Below are 27,069 nucleotides of genomic sequence, written 5' to 3' on the forward strand. Positions count from 1 at the left end.
GAGAGTAGATTCAAAATCCAGCCATCTTACTCATGTAGAATCTAGCAGTAAAGATAGGCTGATAAAAGACCCTGTAAAGTTTCACAGGGGAAAACCCCAGCATATATTTGCCTTTCAGATTTTTCTTGTTATGCCCCTTGCATTTTTGTTGATTTTCAGTTCCAGCTCTGTGGTTGGTTCTGTCTTTTGAAGGCAGAGGAATAGAGCCTGAGCATGAGATGCATTTCCCTTTGGGAGGCATTAGTCCCTTCTGTAGTGACAATGTGAAAACTAGAAGCTGTGTACTTTTTGCTTTGTATTGGGGTTTTTTTGGTGGTTTTGGTCAAGTCTGGTTCGTGTTTTCTGCTTAGTCGAGAAATTGCAGTATTTTGGAATGATGAACGGTATCTGGAGACTTGGTTATTAGATGATGAGTATAATTTCTGTGCAGTAGCATTTTAGTATTTTTCTATGTGAGCTTCTAAGCATAAGTACTGACCAGTGATCTTAATCCAGGAATAAAATGCTCCACAGATTTTAATCACATTTGTTCTGACATCCTTACTGCTTCGTATCTGTTCTTAGTTATAGACTTTGTTTTCAGTTAAGTGAAATAGCAACCTGCATAATTTAATGAAACATCGATCTGCTTTCGAAAAGGAGTCATAATTACATAGTTGAGCTAACTATGCAGAAAAAAGCTAACAAATGCAACCAACCAAAAAAACACCAGGTTTTCTACAAGGGAATTTTAAAGTCTGGCTCTCCAATAAGGTAAGGAAAATTCTTCAGCTATTCTTTTTTTGATGTTTTAGAAACCAGACCCCATCACTGTAGTATTTCAGTAGTACACAAAGCATGTTGAGAGAGGTTTTGTCACAGCTCTGATATTACTTAGAAAGATATTTTTGAAGTGAGTCTGTACATGGGTATTTTTGCTACATAGAACTGTAAAAATGCGTTATATTTCATCTCAATCTTTACTGATACTTGTAATAAAACCTGGTGACTTATATAAGCATACTTTAAAATTGACCAAAGTACATTATATCAGACCGTCAGGTTTTGCTATGAAGTTGAAAATTCATATCATAGAGAGGTGTGGTATGTTCGGAGGTGTTTTTCTAGTTGTGAATTGGAGTGCATTCTTTCCTCAGTTGCAAGTGAAATGTGTCTGTGTGATCAGAAGGAAGCAGAGCTGAAGGAACAGGTCCCAGGCAGAGAAACAGTAGTGCTGGGCACAACGGGGTGTCCCTGGGCAGTGCTCCTGCCCTGGCCAGAGCTGTCCCAGGAGTCCCACCTTGCCACCTGCTCAGGAACCAGCAAGGACCTGTTGGTGGTGGTGTGGTACAGCTGTGCCATAGGTGCCACCCTTGAGAAACTAGAAGCTGTATTCATCTTGAAAGCCACAACTGGGTCATCTATGTACAAGTGTTTAGGAAAGATTCTTGTTTGGTCAGAAAGTATCAATTCCTGTACATTTTTGCAGAAGAGTATAAGGTTTGAATTTTAACAAAACCTCATTCTCATATAATGGAAGAAATTCCAAGACATAGCTTTTAGAATAGAAGACATTTTCTTTGTGCATTCTGAGAAAGAATAATATGTTTTGAGGCACAAGACAGAAGGATTGATCCAAATTAAAAGAACTGAAAGGTCTTATTTCACTCAGTCGCTTCCTAAATGGGATTCTTTTCAGCTGTTTCTATTTATGTTTCATTCCAGTTTAAATTATGTTACAAGGTTAGTGTATGGGAATTAAACTTATAAAGTCAGATAAATGCTGTAAACTCTGTTCATGACTTGGTCACTTGTCAATATCTGAAAGTGTAGTGTGAAACCTTGACTGAAGTTACCAGCTTTTGCTGTGACTTCAGTTGTTGTTACACCAATGAAGTTACTATTCTGTTTTGTTCACCAAATAATTGAGGGTTTTAGTGTATAAGTTCTGTTGCAAAGTTTTAGAAAAGCTTTTTTCTTTCTTTTTTTTTTTTTGCATTTCTTGCTTCCTCTCTTGTGCTTTGCCCCCCTCTCTGAAACGCAGGCTAGAGACCCCTCTCTGTGATATGAAAGTGTCTTGGTATTTTGGGGAGAACACAGGGATGGGACTGATGCAAACTTACATTTCAGAGCAGTTGTGCCGCATCTCTATGGCAAGACTGCAGCATTTTATTTTTGAAACTGTATATATAATCATATGCTGTTGCTGTTAAAGGAAACAGTTGAATACATAATTTCTCATTTGAACATTTTGTACAGGTTGTTTCCTTTTACTTGCTAGTGTATACAGATACTGTTAAGAGAAGCTGAAATGATGAGGTTAGCCTTACCCGATTTAACACCTTTCTTTCTTGGAGTAAGTGTTCAAAGCTGTTTCTTTCTTAGTGGTCAGTGTTTCACATATGAATTCACCAGGGAGACTGCTGTTTAAATACTTAAAAGTGGGGTATGATTCAGGGGAAGGTGGGATCAGAAGTGGGATGGATGGACAGATGTGGCTCAGCCGAGAGGGGCCGCGGGGCCGCCTGTGTGAGTGGTTATGAATGGGCAGATGTGTGCGTGATGAGGCAGAGGGTGAGTCAGAACTGAGCCTCTTCTGAAAGAATGCATTTTGCTCCAGTGTGCTGGGAAAATGAAAACAGAAGGGAGGGGACTGCACCACTTCACTGGGGACTGGTGTTTCCTGGGGGGTGAAGTTGATCTCCCTGGCTCTGGCTGTTGTGAGCCTGCTGATTCATTAGTTGGTGGGTGGTGAGAACAGTGTGCAATCTCTGGGGGAGGAAATGGCTTGGTTGCTGTAGGGAGAAGGAGCATTTTCTGTAACTGCAGGATGTGTGGATGGAGCACACAGATAGCATACCTCCAGCAGATCAGTTAAATGTCCTGCTGTTGTGAGATAAGGGTTTACTAGATGACTAAAATAGGATGTGAAACTGAGGGTTTTTGTCTTGTGCTAAAATAAAGTAGCTTTTAAAAAAGTTATTGAGAATTGTTCTCTATTTAAATAGTTTGGATTTTAAAATATGAATGAGTGGTGTTACAGGAGCCATGTCCCTGCCTGTTCTTAACGAGAGATAACTCCCAGTTAGTTGGAGTTGGGGGAGAGGGTTGCTCATTTAAATGCAGATGAAAAGAAATAACAGATTAGTTGAAAGAGTACAAAAGGGAAGGTGAGATATAGTATATGTTGAAGGTGTGGCACAGAGGTCTTTGAGAACAAGCCAGCGGGGAGGCATAAACACAGCTCAACAACTTAAGAGCCCAACTAAGCCTATTCATGCAGCACCTTCAAGTTTGTGTGTATTTATTGTGCTGTTTGTCCTCTGTCCAGATAATCTGCCAGCAGATAGAGTGTTTACTCTTGCTGGTTGTTCAGTCAGCAAGCAGAATATTTGTTCTAATATGAAAAGCCTGTTTCCAATATTAAAGTAACATGTCTGTTTGTCATTTAAAAATTCTAATGCTACTTTGGTCTGTAGTAGGAGTTTGAGATTGAAGATGTCATTTGAGATTAAATCAATTCTGTAATAGCCACCTGAACAAAAATTCAACTGCTATAAAACTAGTAAAAATTCCATATTTCAATATGTGACTGTTTACCTAAGTCTCGTAGTCTAACAAAGCTTTGGCTGTGCCAGTATGTGGAAAATGAAGGTGCAAAATGGGAGAGAACTTATTCTCATCCTTCAACATGTGTACAAAAATTTTTAACTTATTTACACAATTGTCCACTGTCAGTGGCAGAAAATCCATACTTCCCTTGGTTTATAGGATGGACTTTATTCTGAAAAGAGGCTGCTGTATAATTTAGCTGTTCCTCTTGTGTGTCCTATAATGGTGTTTCTTTATGTAGCATTGAATTTGTCCACTGAATATGAATTCGGTAATTGCCTGACTTCCAACCTTTCCTCCTTCCTTCTGTTCTGTAGCGCTTTTCACCTGTCTCTTGAATTTTACAGCACTGACTGCCAGACATTATTATGAAAACCACCCAGAGGTGTGTGGAGGATTTATAAATTTATTTAAATGCAAGTAATCTGGGATTAGCAATAAAACCTTGAAAGAGTTGTTCTAACAAAGACATGCTTTTATCTACTTCTATAATATTAGGGAGGGGGGAATTTTGGGTCTTTTTAGAAATAATGCAGCTTTTGCCCTTGGTCTCCTACCATGACTGTCTTGAGGCAATTTTCAGAGCAGACAATTCAGAAATTTTTAAAAGACCACTTTGCTGGATTTTGAGGTGCCATAATCATGTGTTCACAGACAGAGCAGTAATTTATTAATAATTCTGTTAAGTTCAGAAGTTGAAAGGGAACCAACATGGCTTTATCTGAAAAGAAGGAAATGTGTGGTTAAACGTTTTTGGCTATAATCTTAGGTGGTTTCCATTTTCCTGAAAGAGGAGAGGGGGGAAAAGGAGTTTAAATTCCTTTCTCTAAAACAAATTTAAAAGTACCAGTGTGCATTATTGTGTTTTAGTGAGAGAAAAGTTCTTGCATAAGCTCGTGGGGTTTCAGGATGAATGATTACTACGTTTGAATGATTATGTGGTAATTTCAAAATTCTGAATATCTTGAAAAGGAATTCATGCTTTCAGAAGTAAAAAATGTTTGTTTATCAGAGTTTTGAAGACCTCCTGAATCTGGTGGTGTAAGGCTTCCAGGGCTCTGATTCAGGAGCAAGGGCAGACTACTTTATCTGAAAGGTCAGGCTGCGTGCCAGGGGTTCCCAAGCTGCTGTGTCAGCAGCTCAGCTGTTGGCTGGTGTGCTCAGGGCAGATTGTAGGAATCAGGAATCACATCAGCTCTGTCAACTTGTTTCCCTTTGACTTCTGAAGACTTTCATAGAATTTGCAGCACTGCTCAGGCTTCCAGGTGATGCTTAAGGCATTTGAAGTATTGAGCCCTCAGCAGCTACATCTGAGCTACCTGCTGTTTGCACTGAGGGAGGAAGTTTGCGTGTAGTGCACTGGCAGCTGCAGTGACCAAGGCAGTTGAATGGCCACTGAAATGAGTTAGTGGCAAAATAATACTCCTTATCAAACAAACAAACAAAAAGTATTCCTGGACAACTTGGAAAGCTGGTTTTGTCATCTGTGGGAAGGCCTATGTCCCAGGCTGCTGTTGTGGGCCAGAAGGATCAAGGAAGTTGAGTGAAAGGTAAACTCTAAATGAAGATCAGCAAAGTGCTTGTTTGCTCCTGTGAAACATAACCAGCATTAGAGTACAGGCTGTTTTGTCTTTACAGACCCATGGTTAGCTTATACTGCCTTTTTATTTCCCCTCTTGAATATTCTTCATTTTCCTTAGAAGAGAATGACAGTTTCAGTAGCCTCTCTTATCTGTCCTTCACTTCTAAACTAATTAAACACATTTATTAAATTGATGCTGCGTCCTTCATTTGTTTCTTGTGAGACAAACGAGTGGAGACTGTGCTGAAGGGCTGCAATGTATTTCATGTGTTTGAAATGTTTAATCTTGAAATGAGGGCTGTGGGAGGTGGTTTCCTGGTAGTCCACATCTTACTCATGCTGGTTCTGACATCTCTGCTCACAGAGGCTGTTGGCCAGTAGATGTGCCTGGTGTGCTGTCCCCACGGTGTGCTGTCCCCACGCAAGGCCGAGGTGTGATGACTCTCACAGATGATCTGTGAGTGCAGGCACAGAAAACCTGGCTGTGCTCTTAGCAGAGACCCTGCAGTAGAAGTGCTGGTGGGAAGAAGATAGCTCAAACTAACATTTATTGCCTCATTATTGAGCTGCTGCATGCTGTACTAATTAAAAGGTCTAGAGTACATCACTTCATACCAAAGTGTAATAAGTAGTAAAACTCAGGCTTGGAGATCAAATGTTTGTTTTCTTTGGCAAATAACATTACATTGTTTGTCACTTCGATTCATGTTATTTGTTCCTTTTCTTCCACCCATGGGATGCCTTTCATGTTGTTGAGTGCTTAATTCTGCCATCACAGCCTTTGCATAAGGGGGGCTTGCCTTCCTCTGTGCCGCCTGCTTCTTGAGCCCTTTCTTTTTTTGCTTGAGTGGCCTTAGTTGGTAAGTGTGGAACTGAGCAAGTAGGCACTGTGGGGGCGCTTTGAAATGCGTTATAGTGCTAAACATCAATTACGCTTTGATGAGGATTTGCCAGAGGATTAATTTAGAGCTGTTAGAGGAGGCACTGTGTGAAAGTTCCCCTACCTAGCTGAGCCTGAGCTGCTCCTGAAGGCTGAAAAAACTCAAATGGAGTTCGAATGTCTAAGCAGTCCGTCACTCTGAAGTGGGTGCAGGTTTGCCTCTCTAGTGATTCAACACGGACAAACTCCTGTTCCATGAGAGGTTTTGAATTGCCAAGTAGGCTGAAATAACTACTGAAGGTTGATTTTATTTTTTAATTTTTTTTTTCTTTTCTGTACAATTCAGGTAATTTTGCTGTGACTCTTTATTTTATTTAAGCCTGATGTCATTAAGTTTAACATGCCAAACTCATTTAGGGCTGTATTTGCTTTTTTTTAGGTTCCCTTGTGACATCACTGTATTGTCTACTGTTATCTAGATGTAGGGCCTTACGATCATGCATTATTCTGTGCTGCAGCACAAGGCATGGTGCACATTGGTACTGTACTTGGGTTTCATCAGCTGATGTTGCTTCTTTTTAAAAGCCTTTCACACATGCTAGAATTGACACAGGAAGACTTCCTTATTTTTAGCACAATGTGTATGTGGTGTATTTTACTGAACTCTGAGTAGTTGGTAAATATGAGGAGGACTGAAACCAGTGCTTGCTCTTTGTTGAAGTCGCTCATTTATTGGGATAAAATATAGTGTTTCTCAGGAGTAGGAAGGTGTGTGCTCATTTAACTAATTGAAATGTGCTGTAAGATCCTCCCTGTCTGGCAGCATGCCACTTCCTTTGTGATACAAAGGTAAGCTGACTAGAAAGACCCCTAGTTTAACTGCAAGCAGTAAGAATTCTAACTAAATCCTGGTGCATGCCAGTTTATAAAATGAGAACACAGCTTAAATTTATTCCATCCAGTACAGTAGGCAAAAGTTAAAGCACTCACTTGATTAAAATGAGTTCTTGGAAAGGAAGCAGTAGAAGCTGTTAAATGGAGTCTTATGTTACCAGCTGGTTTGGATGTTCTTCTAAGAATACATATAGAAACTTCCTGGATCAGTGTTTTCGTTGTGCAGGCACATGTGTAAGAGCTTGCAAATTCATAGCATGTGTTTTGCTTTTATTCCAGGTGTACTTGAAGGCACCTATGATTCTCAATGGTGTCTGTGTAATCTGGAAAGGCTGGATAGATCTACAGAGACTGGATGGTATGGGCTGTCTGGAATTTGATGAAGAGAGAGCACAGGTAAGACAGTCTGCCCTTGGCTACTGTGCCATACATGTTTGTTCTTCTGGAGGGAAGCACAGTTTTTGCCTTCATTTTGAGTATAAACTCCAAATAAGACTCACAGTACAGAAGTTCAGAAATGTGTTTGTAGCTAAACACTAGTTTAGCTACATTAGGTCAAAATATTAGGGGCAGGAATCATTTGTAACTTACAACTTTGAGTGATTTTGCACTGTTACTATGCTACAGAATAATAAAGCATTTAAAAAACTATGCCTGTAACTTGTAGCAATAGAACTGGAAAGTCTATTTTAGCTGTTTATTTTAGGGTGGTTGAGGGGTTTTTGGTAGCTTTTTGTTTTATTACATATGAGTGAGAATGAATAGAGTTTTTTATTTGTCCTTTGGCACTGATGGACTCTGCTCTGTTAAGGTATGGCAGCTTTCAAGAACTCACTTCCTATCTACCTACTTCCTACCAGCAAAATTACTGTCCAGCCCCTGAGTCTTTGGACAAGAACAAAGTCAACACAAAGGAAATGCCTTTCAAAGTGGATATCACAGAGAAAAGGTTCACTTGCACAGCTGTAGGGTTCTTTAATTTAGTCAGACTTGAGATATGTCTTTGCTTTTGAGATGTAGTTTGGTAACAAATCCACTTAATTAATATTAAAAGCTGCTGTACCTGGTTTGTGTGAGCTTCTGTGCAGATCACCTGCCTCTGTATTGGAGAGTAAATTGGATGTAGTAACATCAGTTACCAGAGTTATGACTTACAATCTATATTTTGTGACAAACTCAGCAGTTCATTTCTGTAGTGAATAGTTGAACTGGTTTGTGTGACAGTGGTGATTGTCTTTGTTATACCCTGTGTGTGTCATACATTTGGGTGATTTTTGCAAAAACTTAACATTCACACAAACTGTTTTACCAAAGTACCTTGACATTCCCTTTGCCCTGTGAGGGTTTGCTCCTGGCAGTTGTGCACTGGAACTGATATAAAGAAGGAGGCACTTTCTATTTCCACTGTTTGCCTCATTCTGAGCCCTCACTTCCTTGGAGTTTCCCTTTTAGTCCTTCTGCAGCCACCATTGGTCACTATGTAACAAATAGAAACCCTTTGATTCCTCCAAAGTACCAAGAACACACTCTGTTGTGCTTTGCCTCTCCCTAACTTAAGAAACTAATTTCCACATAATGAGGTGATGTTAATGTGACTGTGTTCTTGATTAAGTAGAAACACTTTGTGTCAAAGTGTCTTTGAAGCAGTCACAGCCCTGCACACTTCCATCATGGTGCCTAGAAAGAGAGAAAAGTCCTGCCACCCTTTGTCAATCCATGAGAAAAGCCACAGACCAAAGCTTTTACTTGAAATCCGCTCTTTGCTGTGCATTCACTACTTGCAAAACTGTGTCAGTGACTTGAGCAAGCTCAGTTCCAGCTGCAGCAGAGTCACTGCTGTGGACTCCATGGATTAGGAGGCCTTCAGGCTGTACTGCCTTACACGGCCAGGACAAGTGTAGAGCCCTGAGGAATGTGCAAGATAAATTCCAAGGTTCTTTATCTGTAGTTATTAAGTTTGATACATAATGCTAAGTCACAGGACTTCTGAACTGAGAGCAGGCTGATGGGAACATGCCCTCAAGAGGAGACAGTGTCACTCTCTCCAAAACTGGAGAGTGTCTGAAGAAAATGGGTACCCTTCCAAAAAGGAGAGGGGTCAGATGACCTGTGGGTTTGATTTTTCTCTTCTTAATTTCCCAATAAATGTTTTTGCAAGTGCTTGGATTATTTTAGTTTCCCAATGTGTATATGCTGTCTCAACAACACTTAACAATTCCCTTCTGTTGTCTTCAGAAAATGTTTGTGCACTGAAGTTGTGATTTACCCTTTTTGTGTGTGAGGGGATGTGTGTATGCTCTCAGGTGTCAGTGCTTTCCTGAGTTGTGAGTACAGGGTGCTGAGCTGGAGGTATAGCACTGTGTGGATCTACAGAGATGTTTGCACTCAGTTACAGGTGTATAACTTGTTTATAGTTTATGATTCTTGGCGACTGTGAGGTCATCATTGGTCATTCTATTTGCTACAGTAGTAGTACTTAAGGGTACCCAGTGTCGTAAGGAATGGTACAGACACAGGAGTAGCTGCACCCTTATATGTGTTAGTATTGTAAACATTCAGGCAATCTTTTACACTCATCAGTTTCCTTTTTCCTGTATCTGTCACTCTGCTTCCTTGTTTAAAGCTGTTGTAATGTTGGTAGTGGCAGTTGACCGAACTGCTGACTTTGATCCTAAAATAACACTGATGTCAGAGGGGGCTTAAGTGCCTCAGACGGTATTGCCTGTGTACCCACTGTCCTTTGTAAGAGCTCCAGCCACTCTTCACACCCCCCTCACTTTTGGAAGCTTGTCTTATGCAAATATAGTGCTCTTGCATTTTCCTGTCTCTTACCAATTTGTACTAATGCTGGGATCAGATAAAATTTTTCTTTGCTGTCATACTTTGGAAAATATACTACCCTTCACCAGGTAACCAAATATTTTAGGTAGAGAATGCACATGTGCTAACATTGAAGTATTTTAATTGTACCTGTTAAGCTAGTGGTTTTTCTACTTAATCCACAGCCTATCCATGTCTTGCTACTAAGCAGTCTTTTTGTTACTGAAAGCCTTGATTCCACTGCTTGCTCCGACTTTGATGGACCAGCACACACAAAGCTGTACATACGTGCTTAAATATCTTCCCCCTTTGGGGCTGAAATTTCCTTGGATTTGATATTTGAGTGTCCTTAAGAGGCTGTTTCTGTCTTCAGTACTCTTGCACCCCTTCCATAGTAGGGCATTTTGCTATCTCACCAAGTCTTTTCCTACTGGGCTGCTGTGAGGATTCATGTATAAGTGTGGGTGTTTGTAAGCTTCTCTTTTAAAAAGTTTTTTTAAAATTTATTTTCTGGACTGGGAAGTTTGTTTTTGTTCTGTTTTCACTGATTTTTTTCCCATAAATTTCTAATTTAGTTTCTTTTGGTTATGACTGTTTCTTTAAAATATTCTGTCTGAGGCTGTATGTCAACCTTTTATTTCATGACCACTCTAAATGATGGTAAAATGCAAAAACCTGTGATAAAAAAGAATCTGCTTCTATTTAAGCTTGTTTCTTAAAAAAAGGTAATAAAGACATACATATCTTTTGTAAACTAGAACTAAGGCAGCTTTTCTGGAGTCATCTGGGAAACAAGCTTATGTGTTTTCTCTTTAACCTTCTGCATTATTAAGAACAAACTTACTTTCCGCTCTCTGATCCTGGCTTCTATGCCTTGTATGAAAATTAAAATGGCTGTAAAGGGCCGAATTCTGCTCTTAAAAATAATAGATGGTGGTAAAATATTATCTTGTTGGCAGCTTTAAACATTGCATACACGTCCCCAGAAAGCGATGGCAAAAGGCAGAGTGTGGGATTGGCAGCTGTTTGTATTTCCCTGCCTTGGGCCACGAGGGAACCCCTTCACATCATTTCACAGAGCAGCTCCAGGGCCCACGATTGTGCCCTCGGCAAAAAAGGCAATTTAACATTTTCTCAGGCTGGGGATGCTTTATCTTAAATTGAAAAATTTATGCACTTAGTCCCCAGGTATATTAAAACTTAGTTGTTCTCTCTATGTGTTTATGTCCTCTAACAGTCAAGGTCAGCTTTTTAAAAATTATCAGCTTTAAAATAACATTTGCATGTATGTGGGAATTGTAAGCAGAGTTAGTAGTAGTTATAGTTGAAGAGCTAGAAGGAGGGAGAACCAATATAGTTGATCCCTTCCTGGATTGTGCAACCTCTTCAGACATGACTCTTCCATTCTGAAAATTTTAAAATTCTGACAGGGAACAGAAAATGTGTTAAAAGACACTTAATTTAAAACATTTTCTAGTAGAAAATACGGTTTCAAGGTGGGTTTTTTTTGAGTGTTAGTTTATTAAGTCTGTTCCTGTGCATAAGCCATTGTTGCAAATAAGCAAAAGGGCTGTTGAAAACCTGCAGGTTTCTCCTCCATTGTATGGGAATGTGTGCAAATTGGTGGAGGAATAATTTGTGCTTTGCATCTTCCTAGGCATCTAAATTTAAATAATATAAATGATACACAAGTATTAAGAATGTTCATACTGATGCACCTGCAGCAGCTTTTAATAAAATGAAGGATTTATTTGGTTTGTAACTTTGATAATGCTTTATTTTAAATGCCAGAGAATTAAATTATCATTGTTTGTATAGTGGTGCTAGTGGACTCTGTCTAGCTATACCTGTGAATACTGTCTTCAAAATGACTTTCGTAAGGAGAATAAAATATATTCCCTTTTACATATAACTTCTGAGAATTCCTAGCCTTAAAAAAAAAAGCAGCATTTAAACTTTGGAACAGCAGCTCTCCTTTGAAAATGTATTTTAGTAGTAGCTGCATTCCAGCTTTGGTTATCTCTAGTGCTGTAGTGAAGGTGAGTAATATTTCATTAACCTGTATTGACATTTGCTGGAACTCGTCTGTGTTCTAGCAGGTTCTGCAGGACATACTTGACTTTGCTGCCAAGGGATACTTAATATTCAAAAGAAATGTGATTTGGTGGAAATGAGGGTCACCTTTTGTGTCACTCTGTGTCATCTGCTTTGGTAGCAGGAGGATGCATTGGCACAACAAGCCTTTGAAGAGGCTCGACGAAGAACTCGTGAATTCGAAGATAGAGACAGGTCTCATCGGGAGGAAATGGAGGTGAGGGTTTCACAGCTGCTGTCAGTAACTGGTTAGTACTTTCCCAAAACTTCAGATTGTTTCTGTTTATTTGTCTGTTTGTACAATATTGTGTATTTTCTGTTTGTTCAGTGCTGTTATATAAAAATTGCAAAATGCATTGTTTTTTACTCTTGTAAAACAGATTTCAAGTTTTTAAAGTTTTGATAAGAATTCTCTGATCCTGTATTTTCTTCCTTTCTGTAGATGGTCTTTTCTGCAAGTTCTTAAGCTGTAAAGACATATTTATTCACAGAGTTACCATTTCTCTCTGAAATGATACTTTAATAGCAGAGAGGAATCTTTTGCCTCGTGCATTTCTCATGAATACAGGAAAGGCTTTGGGAGCTGCGGGGGCACAATTTTGGAGCTTGTTATCCTGTGTTGAGGGAAAAATTACCAGCCAATTTAATCAGATGCCACAGTCTGCTTTCTTGTACAGGCTAGTTTTATTGTCTTCTCACCTTTTTCTTACTGGTGGGAAGTCTCACTCCTTCTTTTCACTGGTTTAGTTTCCCCGTCTTGTTCTTTGCTTCTTCAGGGCCCCACAGTCTTGAATCTTGTTCTTTCTTGATGAAAGCAGAAATTACTGGGATTGAGAAAAGAAGAGCCAGGAAAGGGAATGGAAACCATCTGCTCTGAGATGTCAGAAAGGCAAGAGCTGTAAGAGGACGAGTAATAATACATAAGGGGAGTTGGCAAGTTAAGGCAGGCTGCAGGTCAGGAGAGAATAGGGAGAACACAGAAATGCTTTGAATTTCTTTCCCTTACTAATGCTGTTTCTTACTTCCTGCTTCAGCAGTACAGCCTGACTTAAGTATAATCAAATATGATCAGTCTGCTGGTTCTACGGTTTTTAGAAAATTTGATTATTGTTATTGCTAAGCTACTTTTCTTTTGGCATGCTTTCTGGTAATTGGGATGATCAGACAGACTTTCTTCCCTTCCAACGACAACTGGAAGACACTGAGCATGGGAATGAGAGGGAGCAGATAGGCACAGAGGATAATATCTCTCACTTTGAAGTGGCTGGAGTATGTCTCCTTGCAAACGCTGCTGCAGCCAGGTCAGATGTCAGCTGTAACAAAGGTAAAATCCTTGCCTTGGAGGCCTTGCTACCACTGTATTCTTGGAGCAACAGCTAGATTACCTGAATAATTCTGTCACAGCATAGCTAGAATCTACTTGTAAATTCAGTTCAGAAGGAAGGTAGAATTAGCTTTAAGCTGTTAATGAAGATATGTGCCAGCCTTCTTTAGTTTTAACAAGACAGTAGGACTTTAGGTACAGCCTTATGTGTTTGACTTCAATGTACTTAAAACTTTTCTTGTTTTATTCTCCTTACACTGTGCCTGTCATCCCCACTCCTCTCATTACAGAGAAGCTGTGTGCATGCTGAAGGTTAAAAAAGAATGAGGCTTCCTGAAATAACTTTTGGTGCTCTAAGAGACTTAATTTTTCCACCAAGTGTAGAACATGCTTACTTGCAGCTAGCTCATGATACTGAGACACAATAAACAACATCCTTGGCTGTCTGCAGGAGCTGGATTCAATAACTTCTGAAAAGACTCTTGCTTTTAATAAGGCAGAAGGCAGTTGCTGCTAAGTGATGTCCTTATTAGCCGCTAGTACCCATTTTCTCTTGAAACAGCAATAGTTGTTGTCCCAGGTCTAAAGCACTGGTGTAGATCACCCACAGAAAGGAAGAAAAGGAAAAATTACTGACTTGAAATATGTTTAAGCAGAATAAAAAGTATTATCAAAAGTTATTTCAATTTGTGATGACAAATACAAATCTTTAATAATTGCAATACATTGTTTTGCATACTTTCCTATTTATTTTACTGTGTATGTTTAATATGTCTAACCAAGAGATTTTTTCCTCCAGTACTTGTAGGTCTATAATTGGTTTTTACATTTCAGTTTTCATTCCTGTGTTTGGGATAAGATGTCCTGAACATATATCTAGAATGTTTACAGACAAGCTTTTGTAGTCTTGATCTTAGGACTGCACAAAAATTAGGATCTTTTGGGATGAGATGGAAGAGAGCAGAAATAGACTTACAGTGCATTCCTAACGAGGAATCAGGTTTCCAAATCATTCATTGTTACCCTTACTTTCAATCTAATGCAGCATTTGGGCAGAATCAAATGAACTTTAATCAGTGAGCCCTTGGTATTTGTGATCATTGTAGCAAGTTCTCAATAGAAAGTGATGCATAAAAGTGCATTCCCATGTTTGTTGTATTTGTGGCCTGTATTGAATTTTCCGATGCTGACATGCTCAGTCAGCTTGGAAATACAGTTTGTCAGTGGCACCCTTCTGATGATTGCATTGCTGACAGCTGCAGAAACCTTAATCCAGGCTGCCTTGTGTTCTGTTTCTGTAATTTCAATAGGGCCAACAGCATCTTTGGTTTCACTACAGAGATGGTACTTGAACGCTCTTTTATAGAAAAGGCCAGTTCTAAGTGTGCTGAGTGAATTATGTATGTTATGCTACACACAAATTAAGATACTTTCCTCATGGTCTTTTTAATATGATTTCTATACAGCTTTCATCATTACTAGAGCTTTAGATTTTTCTTTTCTGCCATGCTTGGCACGGACAGTAAAACTCAGAATTGGCAGATGTGGAACAGGATCTCATCAGTGTTAATGATGGTTTTGAGAATTGCAACACTGTAGAAAATCAGGATTTTTCTGACAGTAGAATTACAGCTGAAATGCCTTTAATAGGGACCAGATTCTGCTTCAGTGGGGGAGGGAAGGGGAATCCTGCAATATTCCACCCACTCCTACCCAAAACAGAGGCGCCAGCTCTTTGGAAATATTTATCCATCCAAAGCCTGGCAGCATATGAAAATGATCAGATTCAATTCTTTATTTATATAGCTTTCTGGGTAAAAAAGATTCCCTATTCTAAGTTTTTCTATAGACTTAAAGTCTGTAGACTTAAAACTCCTCACATAGGAGTGATCAGTGATAAGTTGTTGAAAACAACATGTTAAAGTGGCTTGTGTGTGGCAGTTGGATTTTAGAATGGTGACACCTTGCAAGGGGAAAAAAATGGTGAGTGCAGTAACAATTTAGAAATTATCACTTTACTAATTTTCATTTTTAAGTATGCTAAAAAACCCCATAGCAGTTAAAAAAATCAACAAAAAAAGAGCAAAAACCCCCCTTCAGGGTGTTGTCAGGTTTGTTTGCTGTCTTTTCATCATATAGAATCCCTTCAATTCTACTTTAGTACACCAAATCTTTATTTTAATGAACATATTCTTTGCATCTGAGGGCATCTGAGGTAGGTTGTGCTTGAATTTTCAAAGATGATTGTGTTTTTGTGCAATTACAGCACTCACTCCTCTGATGTAAATAGAGTGTGAGTGGATTTAGGAATTTTCATTGAAGTTTTTAAGCACCTCTGAGTTGAACTGAATTCTGTTACATTTTTAACATAGTTTGTTTTGAATACAAGATGCTTTTGAGTTTTTATATCAACTTGTGTAGCTCGGTTACATCAGATACCGCAAATCCAGCCCCACTGTCCAGGATTCTTTTGTTTCAAAGATGCTTTTGAAGTCAGTGAGTGTTCATAGTGCCTTCAAAATTAATAATGTATTCCATGGCTTTTACTTTTATGAAAATGTTGGAATGCTGAGACAGTGAATGTTTTATAATACACATGAAGAAAGACCTTATCCCCAGTGAAAGATTATTATTAAAAAAAAAATGAGGTGTATGAACTTGAAGTATTTATTCGTTCCCCTTTGCCAAACTAGAAGAGTGAGGAGACTAAAGGGGTTTTGGTGAGGCAGATGTTTAATTTTCACTATCTTTATCTCCTTGTGTCGTGGTTGAGAGAGTCAGTACGAGTGTCTCTGGTGTGGTTTCACTATGAATGACCGGAGTTCAGTGTCAGGATAAGAAGCGTTCTGCAGAAATGACTGTGAAGTTGCTGCCTAGACGTGGATTTCCAGTAAAAACTTTTGCTTGTTTTTCAGTCTTCTGGCATAGTAGCATGATGCAAAAATGTGTTACACTGTCCAGAACGGCTTGGAGAGATTTAAACAGCCCCTAGTTGGTGAAATTAGCACCTACTGGAAGTAATGGCCCGTGTTCAGTGCGGAAAAGCCGCAAGCAGGTGCCTCCTGCCAGCTCTTTGCTGGAGCAGATGGTACAAACTGGTGGATTTTCAAGGGCTGGGTAAAGAGAAGAGGCCCTCTGGTGTGTTGCTGTGTGCAGGTGGGGGTATTTTGTGAAGGTTTGTTTTGTACAGATGAACTGTAATTTCAGGCTTGCAGTGATCTGTTTCAGTGCACAGTTTGTCCGGCTGTGTTCCTCTGGAGCTTGGCTAAGGATGTCCCAATGGCTTTACTTGGGGATGGCTTGGATCTGTTCTCAGTCTTCCAATGTAATTTCTTCAACCAGTACTTTTGAAATGTCATGTTTTTCTACTTTGTGTTCATTTCCTATGTTGCTGCCATGCTCTTTATTTTAGCAACACTATGAGTAAAGAGACAGAGTGGTTTGCTCTCCCTGAAACAGTCTAGTCTAGCAATCTGTCTGTTTGTGGTCTTGTGCTAAATATAAATTACATTAATGGCTAAGCAGAGCCATTTTGGGAAACTGCATGAAATTCCCATTTTAAAAACCTTCATTTTGCTGAAAAAAAACCCCTGTTTTGGAACTTTTGTTTCTTCCAGAAGCAATCCCTCTCAATACAAAGCACCAAAAACCCCCGCCAACCCCGCCCTTTAAAAAGTGCTGGAGTCAAAATTTGCCTACATTTTAAATACTGTGTCCTGCCCTAGGTTTTTACATATTCTCGTTGTTTGTTGGGAATTACCAGTTAAAAGGGGCAAGATACGTTTCATTTAATTGTGCTGAAGTTGGGAACTCTTAAAAAACAAACAGGATTTTGTTACACAAATGTAAACAGTTTACAGTTGAAAGAAAATAAAGTAGTAAGACTGACTTTCATGTTCTTCCCAAGGTTCTAGACAGTGAAATTATTCTCCTTTTCTTAATTTTTTCTAAGATGAAACTCCTAGTATAAATAAATGGTCTAACTAATTATATTTTCTCAAGTATAACTGGCTTCAGAAGAAAGTATAGTATTACAATAAGTGTTTGGGAGCTTTTTTGTTTTTAATTTTGGCTTGGGTTTTTAAAATTTTTTTTTTCTCATCAGACTCTGATTTTAAGTGGTTTTTTTCTTATTAATCTGAAATTAATTTAATTAGTGCTTATTGTACGTACTCTCCAAACTGACAATGATAGAAAAATTGTATAACCTTTAACACAGCTTTTTGGATATGAAAGAAACCCACGCCGTTAATTTTTCATGTGCAGTGGGTAGCGTAGTCTTGATATATGCTTGTGTATGACCATAAATAATTTGTTTAGATGCAGGATGGATACAACATAACTTAGAGGCATTAGAGTGGGAGTGTATTGCCTCAAAAGCTTCTGCAGTACGAGTAGGCCAGTTAAGTTATGACTGGTTTGCTTCACAAGAACTTAAATAGTTGGTGGTTGTGCAAAAGTGCTACGGAATGCATAGATCAGAAAAAAAATGTGTGCTGTACAGAATCAATGCTGACTGTAGGATGGAGAAGATCAATCTTGCAAATCAGGGAATACTGTAATATAAGCGTCTTCTTTCAGTCAATGAAGGTTAGAAAGGGGCTGAGCAACAGTGGAATACTGTCTGGAGGCAATCAATATTAATTATAAATTTATAACCTTTAGACCAGCCTTCAAACAATACTTTCTAAAAAGGAGCACTTCAAGCTTTTTTTCCCTTGGAAAATAAGTTTTAATATGAAAGTAAAAATTTCAGTGTCTACTCAAAGCTCTTCAGAGCTACCTATTTTTGCTGTGCTTTTTCCTTCCTTGGCTTGCGGTGACCTTGATCCAGTTACCAGTTTGGGGCAGCAGAATCATTACCTTCATAATTGCTTTTAAACAAAGATGCAACCATTGCAAAGATTTCAGGTGAGGGGGTGCATGGGGGTTAGGAAGCAGATGTGCTGCTTGGCCTGGTCATGCTCTGGAGCTCCCTTACAGCCCATGGGAGAGCAGGCTCTGCAGGTGACACGATTCATGTGTATTTTCTGTAGAACACTGTTTCTAGGAAGTAGATAGGAGTTTGAAATTGAAGTCCTGATGGAGGCAGGTGCTAAGTCACTCTTATCAATGGCCTTTCTCAGGAAAATTTTTTATTTCGACTTTCAGTGAGCTTGAAAGACAATCAGAATGGAAGTAGGAATAAAAAAGAGCATTGGGTATAGAATTCATGGCATTAATAGTGCTACAGTTACTTCAGTCTAGCAGCCAGATCTCTTGCCAAGTTTGAGAGACTGTTTTCCATTATTTGCATAATTTAAGTGCTGCTTGACATTATAATTAAGAAAGATCAAGGCTACTTCTTCCCAGGTTCAGTGAAAAGGAGAGCTGATAGCAAAATGGATGTTATGGGCAGCAAACAAAGCAACTCCAGAGACTGGATCCAGGCCATGAAGTCTAATGCTGATAGCTATGCCTGCTAGGAATGTGGTAAAGATCATATCCCCTCTGTCTGCCAGTGGCTCATAGATGCAGTATGTAGTGGTGCTGCTGTGGCTGACGTTCTGGGAAGTGAAGATTGAGAGTCTCTGTGCAAGGCTCCCAGAGACCAGAAAGCACATGGGCTGCTTCATCAAGCTGTGACCAAAGAAGTTCTATTATACATAAGTTGACATTCTCATTATGCTGTAGGGCCCCAGTTTTCCTGATTCTAATTCTGAGAAGGCTGAGTTTCTCCTGCCCTTCTATTGAATAAGGTGACAGGAAGCAGGGCCAGCATTTTGAACCATGTTCAAATGTGTATGGGAGAGGCTGTTATTAATCAGCAACTTAAAGAGTTTTCAGTTCATTGCTTTTCTTGCTGTGGGTCTGCCTCAGATAACAGGACTAAGGGAAGGTGTGCTTGATTGTAACTAGTCATTTTTCTGAGTATTGCTCTCTTTGTTTCAGGGTTTTTTCATTTGGGTGGTTTTTATCCTGTGGTTGTATCGGTTGTATACAAGTATCTGCAAAGTATTCTCAGGTTTGGTTGGTTGTTTTGTTTTGTTGGGGGTTTTTTATCCCTTTTCAGGAGGTTGACCGTCCTAAGAGAATCCAAATGTTCACTGTTTAGTTTTTCATAGCACAGCCTGATTTTTCACTTACTTAGTAAATTATAGATGGCAGATGCCAAGGCACATAATGCATCTGCTCTGTCTGTTTCAACAGGATAGAGCTGCCAGAATCCAATTAAAGAATTGCAGTGGAGTTGTCCATGAAGAGACTTTATTTTGGCTATTCCTTTTGTGACAGCCCTTCTTCAACTTAGCTCCCTCTTCCTTCCCTCCTCTTCACCATTGTCCCAAGCTGTATATGCAGTGGATATGGTTATACTTGTCATTTCACTGCCTGGTATTCAGAGGTCCAAATTTTCCCTGCTGCTTTTTTAAAATGATTCATTGAAAGGAAGGGCCATCTTCATGGCAGCCCTGTCCATACTTAGTAAATTTGCTTCCAACTTTCTCAGTTCTGCTTTCTCAGAGCTATCATGTAAACCACATGGTGGAACTGCATTATCTTTTTCCTGATGAGCTCATGTGGTAAGAGGAATTGGTTTCCTTAGGTATGCCTGAGGCCTCAGAACATGCACAGGAAGGGGGTAGGTAGAGATGCTCTCTCAAAGTCAGTTTAAGGAGTTTTGTTGGCACAGTTGGAAGCACAATAGGCTGCAGCATGAGGCAGGATTGAGTAGCTGGAGGAGGAGGAGGGGTTCTGACTATCTTGGCTGCTGGAAGAACTGCTTACATGCCACCTTCCTTATTGCTGATTTGTTTTTCCTTTGTGCCCCAGTAACAGATGTTAAAGGCTCCAGTGTGGTTCTTGTTCAGAAAAGTTAATGATAAAAGTTACTGATTTAATGATTTCAAGTTTATTGAAAAGAAAAATAATGTAATACAGTTATTACTGCGTCATACTCTTGATAGGACTTTCAGTCCATACCAGTTAGCCTGTGTTTAGGCTTGGGAAAAGCTCAGACATTAGAGTGTTGAAGAGAGCATAGGTGTAAGAGGTCCTGCAGGGCACACTTACTGTGTTTGTTTACTCTCAAGTCAAAATGTTTTTGTTAGTAACTCTTCTCTTTTTTGTCAATGTGTCATTATCCCCATGGTACCAGCATTATGAGTTCAGCATGAATAAATCTCGAGTAGCATGTGATAGGAGGCTTTGAAATGGTTTTTTTCCAAATATGTTCCTGCAATTCTTTCAGTTGGTCATCACACCCTCTCCAGGGTTAGAGGTTTTCAATGGCTTGTGGCCAGTTATAATTCCTTCTGTATTGCAGAAGATTTGCATGGCTTCATGTGCTGAAAGCTGAGTGCAAGGTGTTTTTCAGTGTTGAAATTCCTGATGTGTCCATTGTGTTAACTCTTCTGTTCCGGGATACTTGGAGGAATACTGGCAATGTTGGTTAAAATGCATTCATTTTTAGGAAAATTGCAGTTCTGGTGGGATCTGTGTACTGATTACAAGTTTCTCACAAGCAAGTATTTGTTATCCTTTCACTAAATAACAGATGAAGAACATGTGAAGTAATGTTCCTTCAAACTTGAAATCAACGTTTGACTGAAAAAATGAAATACACAGAGTAAAGATGAATAACTGCTGTTTTCTCATGGCTTATTAAGCATGACTCATAGCAGTGTATTCCATTTACCAATGGCAAAGATAGATGCATCTTTCTTAATTGAAGCAAGTCTCCTTAATCCTTGAGAAGCTGAGCCCATTATTCACTGAGAGTAATGTCAGTGCTTTTGCATGGCAGCAAAAGGTATGCATTTCAAAAATTACAGCAAAAACTGCAATTTAGAGGATTGATTAGCTATGCTGGGGAGTATAGAACCCCCAATTGAGAGAAGTCTGGAAATTGGTTTTCCAGAAGTCTGGTTTACATCTATAAAAGGGAAGTTTCAGCTTCCTGTAATAGACTGAGAAGAACTAGCAGATAATACCCTACTGATAGTCACACTCTTCCTACAAGGGAGTGTTAAGGCTCTCGTGGCATTTCTTATGGAAGTTGTATTTTGCCAATTGTCAGTGGAGAAAAATAGCACCCAATGCTTGTTTGCTCCACAGTGTGCTTCCTGTCTTCATACGAGGTGATTTTTCTAGTCTTTACCAAGCATCTTTTATTCTTTGTATTTTTCTTTCAGCATGTGAAGCACAGTTGTAGTTGTTGTATACTGTGCACGTTGTGCCCTGGCGGGATGGTTGTGACTGATAGAACAAGCCTGCTTCACACGCTTGTCTTTTTGCACAGTAGTAGCACAAGGAAAGGAGGGTGCCTGAGTCAGAGCTGTCATTCCAACATTTTGCAGTTGCTTGTGTAAATCCCCACTTACTGAATTGCAAAATTACACCTTTATCCACATACACTGTTGTAAGATATTGTAATGACTGCTTTTGGTACATTTGAGGGTCATTTGTCATGCCTTTTGCATATCACTTGAAAGGGCAAATCTGGTAGTTGTTCACTAGTGGCTTCTGCAAACTCTACAAGTAGCAATGAGGTCACGAATCATGCAAATTCTTTCATATGCTTTGAAAGAAAAGGCCACTTTAAGCAAAGCATAAATGCAACCATATGCTCATATCTTGGAGCCTTCACTGAAATTTGACAATAAAATTGCTGTGCATATGATTTGTTTTCTGAAGAAACACTGTTGTTTCTAGAGCAGTAGTATAGCAGCAATTAACTTGCTGGTCTTTTCTAGTTAGGTGTAAAAATGTTTATTGAGTGCAAAATTGGTAGAAGTAAGATTTTGGTAATTCATAAAGACAGTGCATGTCTTTGTTTCCTTTTAGAAGAAAGAGGCAGCAGGAAAACCAGAAAAAAATCTCGTTACAGGCTGTTCAATAGAAGGGTATGCAAAGTAGAACTGGTGCTGTTTTGTTAATCTTGGTACAACTCTTAAATTAGCCTGAAAGTATCTATTTAGACTTGATGAACAACCATTTCATATTAAGAAAAATCTTTACAGCAGAGTTTACATTTCTGTTGAAGGAAAAAGGAAGTGCGGGCTTTCCCTCAGTGATTTTGATAGTCAAAGCTGAATGATTTGGCTTTTGGAAATAATGTAAAAAGCTTAATTAAATGCCATCTTTTAATACTTTGTATCTCTACAAAGAGGACAGTTTGCAGAAGTTGTTTCAAGGGCCTAAAGGAATATGCCCTTAAACACTTACAGTCATCAGTGCTGTATGTGATTGGAGCAGTTTGCTTTAATCTGATTCCTCAGAATGATTACTGAGAAATCTGTGGGTTTGTGCACCAGCAGTGATGTTGATTGTCACCTTCAGATTTCTTCTGCAAGCAGGAGAAGCAGATTGCTCCTTCAGAGTACAACTAGTGCAGATAAAACAGAGCAAAAAGATTGGCTCACTCCTAATTATCTAAAGTGCAACCAACACTGAATACATAAACGTAGTAGGTAGCAATTGTGATATTTAAGGTAGTGGAGGTGTTTCCAAAGCAATAGTGGCAATGTGACCACTAAGGAGAGTGCAGGAGGGACTTGTCTCCTCTGAAAACATGCTGATTACTAGAGGGATTTATTGAATGAACTCCATGTGCATCAGAAAGGGACTGTTGCACATGAAAGGAAAATGTAACTTTAAATTGGCTTTTAAATAGGAGAAGGAAGCAGCAGTTCTCTGGGTGCAGCCAGCCTAGTGCACTGGGAGCCTACAATTAGGCAGACAAGAAGAATGGTAGATGAGGGAGGAAGAAGTGAACAAAGAAAGAAAAGTCTAAATTGGAAAAAGTGGTGTCAGTAGTGCATGGCAGAGGGTCTGAGAGTCAGCAGGCTCTGCTTGCTCACCCTTTGGAATGGGAGCACAGCAGCAGCAGCACACCATGAGCTGGGGCAGCTGCTATGCTGGTGGGAAAGCTTCCTCTCTGTCAGTAAATGTGACTCAGAAGAGCCCAGGGAACACCAAAGAGCAGCACTTGTGCCCCTGTTAGTCACAGTTCTGTTGAAGTACTTGTGTTGTTCAGTGTGATGGTGCAAACACGGTAATTGCTTGAAGGGTATTTCAGTGGCACAATGCCTGCATTGAGGCTATTCCCCAGTCTTTCAACAACATAGGAAATGTCTTTCAGAGCAGGGAAGTTGTCACTGGCTTTGCGTTTTTTTAAAGCCCTGAATGTGGCAGGTTATTGTGGCTGGTGAAGCTGATGGAGCCACATGGAATAAAGCCTGTGTCATGATACCTTCCACCAGCTGAGAATGTGGCCTGAGACTGTTTGGGTCATGTGGCAGTTACGGGCCATGGTGCCAGCTGTTCAGTCTGTAAACCTTAAATAAAAGTCGTGGTACTAAGATGTCTTAAAAACCAGCTAGCATGCATTAGATGTTCTCAGAGTTGAAGTATGGCTTTAAAATTTTAAGGAAATGAGTGTTTTTAAGTACTTAAATGCAGCATTTTTGTGTGCTGTACCTGTGTACAGGTAGAGAAAGTAGATAGCCATGTCTTTTGGTGTGACTGACCATACTTAATTCCCTCTTTACAATGTCATTAGCTCAAACTGTTTAATAGAATGGTTTATTTAAAGAAAAACGTACATTACTTTTTTTTAATACAGGGATGCAATCATATGTCACAGAGTTTTCTCAGTTTGTTAACTTTGCAGGTGCACCAAAGAAGAAAGTAGTTAAAACCCCCACTTTTATGAGGTCTTAAAATGTGTGCCCATCTATAGATTAAATTGTGCTCATGTGTTACTATAAGTCTCTTGATTCTAGAAGCTAAAGTAAATTTTTCCCTCATAAAATTATTTGGAAATTATCTGATGTACTCTATCTTGTATTGTAGCCTTTCTCCCTAAAATTGACAGAAAAGGCTAACAGAAAGGAATTTCACAGGAAAGAACATTATTTTTGGAAGAAAAGACACAAAATTGTTACCTAACTACTGTGGGAGTCCCCTGCTGATTGCTAAAGCCATGTTTAGAACCTGGCACTGTGAGTGTGCACATGTGTGGGCACGAGCACAGTCCCTGCTGGGAGCTCCAGGCTGGGTGGGGAGGCACAGCAGACTCTGAGCCCCTCAGGGACAGGGCAGTGCTCGGCTGCCAGGCCCACAGCCCTCCTCTGAGAGCTCAGTTGCTACGGGGAATGAACCGAATCGAGGGCAAAAGAATGATTTTGATGTTGAAAATTAATGCTTTGCTTACTGCTTGAGTTGTAAAGTTTCTGCCTTAAATTGGTTATGGTCTTAGTCGTGTTAACATAGTGAATGAAATAACTGATAATTTCCTGGTTGCTTATCCTCAGTGTGTGTTTGTTAATGCAGGCAAGAAGACAGCAAGACCCTAGTCCTGGATCTAACCTGGGGAGCGGCGATGATCTCAAACTACGTTAATCAGCGGCAGCAGGCATCCCACGGGTCTGCACACATGCATTGCTTCTACTTGGCAAAGGATTGAATAAAAGACCAGAAACTGTGATAACTGGGTATATTATGGTCTGTTTCCTGACCTGGGGCAGTCGAAGTCACCACGAACTGCCATGGTTTGCACTATGTTTATGTTACAATACCTGCATTTCCCATTTTAAGCATGTAGCCAGTGGCAATTTGAAATTTTGTTTTTCTATGCAAACTTATTTTTGTTGGCACTATTTTAGTGAAATGGAAACTTATGCAGCTATAAAACCATTTTTCTCAACTGTAATAAAAATTGTCACTTAAAAAGAGGTCAAGATATTACAGATTTAGAACAACTTTGTTTTGTTTTTTGTTTTGTTTTTTTTTTTTTTTTTTTTTTTTTTTTTTTTTTTTTTTTTTGTTAACTGCTGGAAGCCAATGCATTCCAAGCTTAATTTTTTAATATGGGCTTTTGGAATTTTGACTGTCCTTATTGTGCTCCTGCTTTATTTTAGATAAGCATTTTTACCTTTCTTTCAGTTTTCTTTTTTCTAAATTTGCAAGACCTTCTTAAAACTGCTGACATTATTTTGCATTATTTCCAAGCTAAACCCAGTGAATCAGAGCTGTTGGAATCAGTTTTCAAACTTTGTGGGTTTGTAAATGTTACAGTTGCAGTATTCTTTTAACTGCTAACAATTCATTGGTTCCACTTTTTAAATGATAAAAATCTTAAAATGTATATTTTCATGCATTAATGCATTCTGCCCCATTATCTGTCTTAGATTTTATTCTGTACCAAGTGAGTTTGGTGGCTGTTATACCCTGTATATAGTGCTTTACTGAAACTCAGAGGAAGTCGCAGGCTGGCTTCTGTTTTATTCAGGGATTTTTTTTTAACTAGTTCTTCAAAGGGATACTGCAACTCCACAATCAGATTCAACAGTGTTTAAACTGGGAACAAAAGTGATCAGCTGCCAAGGTGATATATATTAAATCATGTTTAAGATAACTGCTTTAAGTATATTTTATATCTTGGGCTTTTTGTAAAGTTGTGCTGAATGGTGAAAAGCTGAGATGAGCTTGTGTGCAGGAGTCTTGTACTGCACATAGGCCCCTTCTATTACATCTTATGCAAATTAAGACTATGTTGCAGTATATATTGCATTTTCTAACAGGGTAAGATTTGGGATGAATTAATGTATGAATTAATCTTGTTTTATTTGGGGTGATGGTGAATGGACTTGCTCCAAAGTTTTCATTGCATCCAATATTTGAAGAAAATTGATTGGGAATGTAATGTCATTTGGCTTTGTTAAAATGTGGTGCTTCCTGTACAGCCTGATTGATTAAAATGTCACTTAAATACCTTTTTAAAATATGGGATCTGAATTCAGTATTTTAAGAATTATTTGAAAGGTAGAAACTCTATATGGTTAGAACAGCTAAGTCTTCATTAAATTCTATAATTAAGACAATTATACATTCCTCATTAATGGCAAAACAATTGATGCAAAAGAGGTCTTGCAAAAATGTAAGCAGATGTCAATGTGAAGGAGAATCTTTGTATGTTAATAATATGAATATTTAACATTCACTTAAAAATATCATTAACTGTAAACTGTGAGAATGTCATCAAATAGAAATATTTTGATACTTCAATTTAAATGTGATTCACCTGAAAGATAATCTTTTTCACTCTGTGGCCACATATTCTTCTTGCTCTTCTTCCCCCAAAGAAATAATTTTTCTAAAGTGTTTCTGCAAAGAGTTATTTAAGGGACACACGCATGCATCCGCACGCATCCCTAGCCTTGGATCTTCTCTGCCATCTGTGTATTTTTGATGGAATAGCCTGAAGATTTATTTTAAAATGTTTTCCTAACGTTTCAGACAGTGGTTTTAAACCATAAGTACACAGGAAATGACGCTATCAGATATTAACGTTGCTATCTCTGTGTAAATACTGAACTTTCCCTATCATCATTTAGCATTCTGCTGCTTTCCATATCTTAATGCTGGCATTAAGATCACAGCCCTTACCCTCTGCTGGTTAGTGCAGACTTTTTAAAGTGCATTTTAAGTTATTGATGCAATTTGATATTTTTCATAATTTCTATTTAAACTGAAGTTGCATCATCTTTCTTGAATTCATCTCCTGTAAGAGTTGCCTTAAGCTACAGGATTGCTTTTGCTACTTTTTGTGTTGTATGTTTAACTTTCATAATAAACTTCTGTGTAGTGAAAACGAGGTGCTGTAAGTTTATTTGATTCCTTGGCAGTCCCTGCTGACATATTTTGTTTAGATGCAAGGCTGCCTTGATGTCCGTGGCTAAAGCACTGGTGACATCCAGTGGTCACTTACCTAACTGACCCCTCTCCTTCGCTGTGTTCAGCCGCTGTCTGGAAGGAGCCTTTAATAAAAGGGTCTGCACTGGGGAAAATATGGATTTTGCTGCCCTAAAACACCTAAAACAAGTGTTTCTTACACCTGATATG

General features: G+C 39.0%; 1 protein-coding gene across 1 annotated transcript in view; it reads left to right on the forward strand.

Moving 5' to 3' along the window:
- CBFB (core-binding factor beta subunit) overlaps positions 1-26,821 on the forward strand; it is a 35,210-nt gene extending 8,389 nt beyond the window's left edge. The window contains exons 3-5 of the mRNA XM_017740818.1: positions 7,227-7,343; positions 11,983-12,078; positions 24,499-26,821. Coding sequence (XP_017596307.1) covers positions 7,227-7,343; positions 11,983-12,078; positions 24,499-24,567 — 282 coding nt within the window. The 3' untranslated portion in view covers positions 24,568-26,821. The remainder of the gene's footprint in view (positions 1-7,226; positions 7,344-11,982; positions 12,079-24,498) is intronic.
- Positions 26,822-27,069: the final 248 nt, after the last annotated feature.

Source organism: Corvus brachyrhynchos, unplaced genomic scaffold (genome assembly GCF_000691975.1).
Source record: "Corvus brachyrhynchos isolate BGI_N302 unplaced genomic scaffold, ASM69197v1 scaffold26, whole genome shotgun sequence".
Lineage (NCBI taxonomy): Eukaryota > Metazoa > Chordata > Aves > Passeriformes > Corvidae > Corvus > Corvus brachyrhynchos.